The sequence below is a fragment of the Apium graveolens genome, unplaced genomic scaffold (genome assembly GCF_009905375.1).
Source record: "Apium graveolens cultivar Ventura unplaced genomic scaffold, ASM990537v1 ctg7885, whole genome shotgun sequence".
NCBI lineage: Eukaryota > Viridiplantae > Streptophyta > Magnoliopsida > Apiales > Apiaceae > Apium > Apium graveolens.
Window position 1 is genome coordinate 1 of NW_027420709.1, and position 6,576 is coordinate 6,576.

General features: G+C 34.9%; 1 protein-coding gene across 1 annotated transcript; it reads right to left on the reverse strand.

The window, feature by feature from the left end:
- Positions 1 to 129: 129 nt before the first annotated feature.
- Positions 130 to 1,158, reverse strand: LOC141704473 (uncharacterized). Its single transcript, XM_074507721.1, has one exon. The coding sequence runs from the start codon at positions 1,156 to 1,158 to the stop codon at positions 130 to 132; it is 1,029 nt and encodes a 342-aa protein (XP_074363822.1).
- Positions 1,159 to 6,576: the final 5,418 nt, after the last annotated feature.

Consider the following 6,576-nt stretch of genomic DNA (forward strand, 5'->3'; position numbering starts at 1 on the left):
AAAATTAAGTACTAACAATCCAAAATAAATAAGGAAAACGTTCAACAAGCAAGTAAGGCCTTTCTTAATTATTCTTAGGCTCATCACCACCAAAATTTAGGCATATTCACATCGACATCTTCAAAGAAATCACCACTTCCATGTGAGTAAAGGCCGAAGGATCAACTTGGCCATCACTTCCAAGATGTGCTTCAAGATGAGCAATCCCCAAGGATCATTCTGTTCAGTGAAATTAGTTTCAACATTTTTCAAAGATGCTTGATATAGGTCAGCAAAGTGCTTGGAGGTACGACATGTACTTCTCCAATGACCTTTCATTCCACAACGGCTACAAGTACTTTCACCCTTTTTAACCATCGTACTTCCCTCGGGTTTCTCCTCATTTGTTTTCTGTTTTTGATAGTAAGGCTTCCTTTTAAAGTGGGGGCGATTTTGTTGATTTCGGCCTCGACCACGCCAAAATCCATGACCACGGGCACGCCCACGTCCACGTCCATATCCATGCCCACGTCCACGTCCAAATGATTTATTATCTCTATATTCATTATTAGTCACCGCATTCACTTCAGGGAATGGTGTTGAGCCAGTGGGACGTGCTTGATGATTTTTCAGCAAAAGTTCATTATTTTGTTCAGCAAGAAGCAACACAGAAATAAGCTCAGAATATTTCGTGAATCCACGTTCACGATATTGTTGTTGCAAGAGCATATTATTGGCATGGAAAGTGGAATATGTTTTCTCCAACATATCTTTATCGGTGATATTCTCGCCACATAATTTCAATTGAGATGTAATTTTGAACATGGCAGAGTTATACTCGCTCACACTTTTATAATCTTGCAATCGCAAGTGTAGCCAATCATAGCGAGCTTTAGGAAGTATCACCGTTTTCTGGTGATCATATCTTTCTTTGAGATCTTTCCAAAGAGTTGATGGATCTTTAATAGTCAGATATTCAGTTTTCAAGCCTTCATCAAGGTGATGGCGAAGAAATATCATGGCCTTTGCCTTGTCTTGTTCAGAGGTCTTATTTCCCTCTTTTATGGTGTCACCGAGACCCATTGCACTAAGATGGATTTCAGCATCAAGAATCCATGTCAAATAATTTTTGCCGGTGACATCAAGTGCGTTAAACTCAAGTTTCGTAAGATTCGACATTTTCACTAAAAATAAACAAAACTCGAATCAACATCAATATTTATGCACATAAATATAATGCAATGCGATAATTTTTTATGACAAGATAACAAATAATTTGCGAAAGAAACAGATTATCACTTATCAAATATACTCACTTAAACAAATATAATATATTACACATAATGATGCATTTAATCAACAAGTTTAATAGAACATGATTTTAGTTAAGTCTCAGAGACTAAAATATATGCTATTCATTGATAACAACCCATCTTAGTTAACATGACAATTATTAACACGCATGCACAAGTAAAACAAATATAAATTACTGCTACATCAACTCTTAGTCACGGAAATAGATTATAAAAGCTGCAGGAGACAAGGCATAGCCTAGCTTTTAGTTTTTAACTATTCGTGCAAAGTGCAAACTCCCTAAATTTGTACAACATTCAGATTATAGCATAAAATATCAAGCCACTTAAGTAATTTGCAAGGGATAACATAAGAACTAATACAAATAATTCATGAAGCAGAAAACAAGTGAAGTGATTTTAATTTTACTTACGCAAATGTTCAACTAAGCAGGCATAAAAATCAGGTCAAGCAATTAGCATAAATAATTAGTACAGAATATTATACAGGCATCCACTTATAATTTAACCACCCGCAAAGTGTAATACGTGAACATGACAAATATGAACTAAAAGAATAGACTAGCATGTTATGGATCTAGTTTTACTAACATGCAATCATGCCTGCGGTAATATATTCATTTAACAATTAAAACATGGGCATACCTTTTGTAGAGACAGGAAGTAATGATCACCCAGCTAGTACTAGTACTTGTGTTGACAAGAAACTCGTGTAAACTCGTAAACCAACTTCTCCTTCTGGTGCACCCACAGATCTTATTAGCTTTCGTGCTGATAACGTGTTACAAACTAATATAGAATATATTATATAGAGAGCATTACAAGAACAAAATTACTAAGAGAATAGAGAAGATTTTCATTTCATATATCAATCACATATCTTACAATGGTTTATATAGGGCTAGAGTTTGTAGGTTACAAGTAGCATGAAAAGCCAAAGGGTGTAAATGAAAAGCCAAAGGGGTGAGAATTAATGGGGTAAATTGTAAGGTTAAAAGTCATTCAAATATATAACAAAATTTTATTTAATGTCATGTAAAGCACATATTTTTATTTAAATATTGGTTCTCCTACTAGCTTGTTTACTTTAATAATATCCATTGGTCTTTGTGCAAAAACACAATATAAAGATATCACAGGGACAGAGGGAGTACTAAATATTATTCATACAATTTTAAGAAAAAAAACTAAAAAATATACCCGATATAATGTTTGATGAATTGATGGGAAAAATACAGCAAAAGAAAAAACTAAAGAGCTGATATGGTTATGGAAGAAAAAAATGATACTACACCATAAACAACCTATGATAACAAAAACAATATTACAATAGGACGACTTAAATGTTACCCCAACTTTACCACCTAAAGGGAATCACGTAGGTTAAATAAGGACCTCACCACCTTAAAGGCTTCACGTGGGTCAAAAATTAGGATCCGTCTTAAATCCATGTACAATCCATGCATGCTTGGTGTATCATTCATACACCGTACCATCCCTGTTATACGCTCTCACGTGCACATCGTACACATCCCATATATGATTCCATATCCAGGTACACAATCCTTTGTGTACATCATATATCAATATAATATTCATTTTGAGGTGTATAAACCATAGTATATAGAAAATCAACTAGGGTACTGCTATCTACATGTACCTCAACATAATTTTCATATTTTAGGGTGCACTTCCATATGCACCCCTTAATCTTCATATTTCACCATAAATTTTCATAATTCGTGTTACTAAGTTTGTTCAAAAATCTAATAATTTTCCAAATTCCATATAGCCACTACCCCTTAATTCTTCATCACTAACATGTCATGGTGAAAAACTAAGGCAGTACCTACAATATAAATAAATTCATGCAAGTATACATTTTCAAACCAAGATCAAACAGTATATAAATCCAGGCATGTGAGGTAAATTTCATTTTATTTATTCCAAATGAAAATCCTATCGGTGGGGTGTACACGCACTACCCCCAGTCTACGACCATTTCACAGCTACACATACAAACATGAACCTACCACGACAGTCTTAACTAATAACTACTTTTATTCTCCTAAACCTAAAAGAGGTCTACTTGTAACAAAAAGGAAATTACTGATAATACCTTTTGAAGTGTTCATCATTCCAAGCTATTGGGATCGGCTTCCCATCCATATCGATAAGATGGTAGTTTCTTTTTCACAGAACCGTCTTGATGATGTAAGGACCCTCCCAATTAGCAACAAAGACACCATGCCCAAGGGTCATCATATTGGGCATCATCCTCCTCAAAACCAAAACCCCAACTCTCAAGGGTCGCGCCCGAACCTTCTTATCAAAATATTTTTTGTTCTCTGATGGTACGTAACCAACTTCAGATGTGCATTCACACGTACCTCTTCCACCAGATCGAGATACAAATGATAATTAATTTCATTGTCATATGGATCATAGTTATCCCTTCTAAAAAACCAGCATCAATATCCACAAGTACCATAACTTCACACCCATACGTCAAAGTGAAAGGTGATTCACCTGGAGTAGTTCGGGGAGTGGTGTTGTAAAACCACTACCCTAGGCAATTCTTTAGGCCAATTTCCCTTGGTTTCCTCCAACTCAGTCTTTAGAGTATGTTTGATGATTTTATTTATGGCCTCAGTTTGGTCATTGCTTTGCGGGTGACATACTGCTGAGAAGCCCTTTTGTATGTGAAGGTCCTCACAAAGCTTCTTCATCTCCTTGCTGTCAAATTATTTTCCATTATCCGAGATTAATTTATAAGGTATACCATGTTAGGAATATGTTGTGAACTTGATGATAAGTTGAACAAAACACCTTAGTAGATATAACTTAGTATTTTTAGCTCTCGACGGATGTACTACAATAGTCCCGACGGATGAACTTTATAGTCCCGACAGATGACTACTGAACATCCATCGAGAGTGTAGCTTATGTAATAATAAGTCTTGTAGCACATTTCTGCAAACAACAATGTTTTAGTTGAGTAGATGTTGTAGGATTCTTTGAGTCATGTTGACTACTAGATTGATATGCAGAATAGGTTGGCTAATTGTAAATATAAGATATCTTGTAATTCTGTATAAGTGAAATAGAGTGAAGTGGCAGAAAGGCTCCCGATGGATGATCTACAAAGGCTACCGACGGATAAGCAACAAGAAATCTGACGGATGACCAATATAGTCCCGATAGATGATCATATTCAAAAAGAGCAGTTGACAGTGACAACACAGTCACATGCGTTGGGTGTTTGCAAATGGAATGTGGCAGCCTAATTGCAGGATTTAGAGAACAAAAAGCATTACCATTTCCATGCAATTATGAAGATATTCAAAGATGTTGGACGGTGTAATAAAGTAGCATGAAAAATGGACTAGAAACTATTTTTGTTTTACTTTTTTGTCTATTTATCATGTAACTTGGTAGTAGAACAAATAACTAAGTAAGCAAGCATTATTTTCAGAGAGACAGAAAATGCTGTATCTGATAAGCATCTCTTTGTAATTATGCAAGTTCACTTGTAAGCAGCTGTGTGCTATTCAAGCATCACAGAGTTCTCATCTTAATATATATCTCTGGTGGATAAGTTCAAATCCACCGAAAGTTTTAAAGCCTTGTGTTTTATTTCTTTGTGATTTGATTTCTATTATTCTTTTATTCCGCATTACTGCAAATCAAACACAGTCATATATTATTAAGTAAGAACAATTTTAAAATCAGAAAAAGAAACCAGAATTACATTCAACCCTCCTTCTGTAATACTTGTTGCATTGTTTGTGAATAACAATTGTATCAGAGCAAGTTCTTGAAGTACAGAGAGTGTAAAGATCACCACAATTAGAAAGATGATCAGAAAGGATATTGGAGTGAAAATTCCATTTTTGGACAAAGATAACTATCACCACTGGAAGGTGAAGATGCACCTACATCTTCTTTCTCAAGATGAAGCTTATGTGGACTGCATTGAGAAAGGTCCTCATGTTCCTATAAGAGCTGCTACAGGAAATGAACCATCAGTTCCAAAACCTAGACATGAATGGTCTGATCCAGACATTGAACAAGTCAGGAAAGATAAAAAGGACATGAACATACTGTTTATGATGTTGATGGTGTATGTTTGACAACATCATTAACTGCAAACAACCAAAGGGTTTGGGACACAGTTCAAATTATCTGTGATGGAATTGAGCAAGTAAGAGAGAACAAAATCCAGCTCTTGATTCACCATATAAGAATTTTTATTGTGAAGAAAGTGAGTCACTCACTGACATATTTAGTAGATTTCAAAAGCTACTGAATGCTCTCAAGTTGCATGGAAGGGTCTATCAAACAAAAGACTCAAATCTTAAATTCCTTATATATACCAAAGGAATGGAAGCCCATGACAGTCTCTTTAAGAAACTCTCAAGATTACATGGAATTCACCTTGGAAAGACTGTATGGAATTCTAAAAACCTATGAGCTTGAAATAGAGTAAGATGAAAAGATGGAGAAAGGAAGAAAGAAAGGAGGATCCATTGCACTAGTTGCGGAGCAAGAAAAGGAAAAAGAGATGAAGGTTGAAGCTGTGAAATCTGTATCAAACTCAAGGGTTTGTGAAAGCAATGGTAAAGGGCTGGTAGCTGAAAATGAAGAACAATTGAGCCAAGATGACATGGATGATATAGATGAGCATTTTGAGTCTGTAGACTACAAAAAGAAATATTTTGAGCTAATCAAACAAAATAAAGGGAATTCATTACTCAAGAAAATGATTGAGCAGCTGATGGATTGGATGAAGATGAAGAAACAAACTATGTCAACCTAGCCCTAATGGCCAAATCAGATGAAGCAGAATTTAGTTCATCTAGCAATCAGGTAATCACCACTAACCTAGCACATTTAACTAAATCAGTGTGCAATGATGCCATCAATGATATGTCTACTGAATTGTATTATTTTCGTTTAACTCTTAAATCTCTCACTAAGGAAAATGCTAAAATTAAAGAAAACAATTTATTTTTAAGTGAGAGAAATAATGTGCTAGAGTCTCAATTTATTGAATTTGAAAAAATTGAGAATTGAATGTAAAACTATCAAGGATGAATTAACTGAATCTTTAAAGAAAGAAGAGATTTTAAGAAAGCAGCTTAAATGAGAAAATGAAGTAATTAAGGCATGGAAATCATCTAGAGATGTCCATGCTCAAATTACTAAAGTTCAAGGTATAGAATCATTTTGTGATGAAGCCTGGAAAAAGAGCAAGGAGAAGCTTGATTCCAATTTGGTTGAA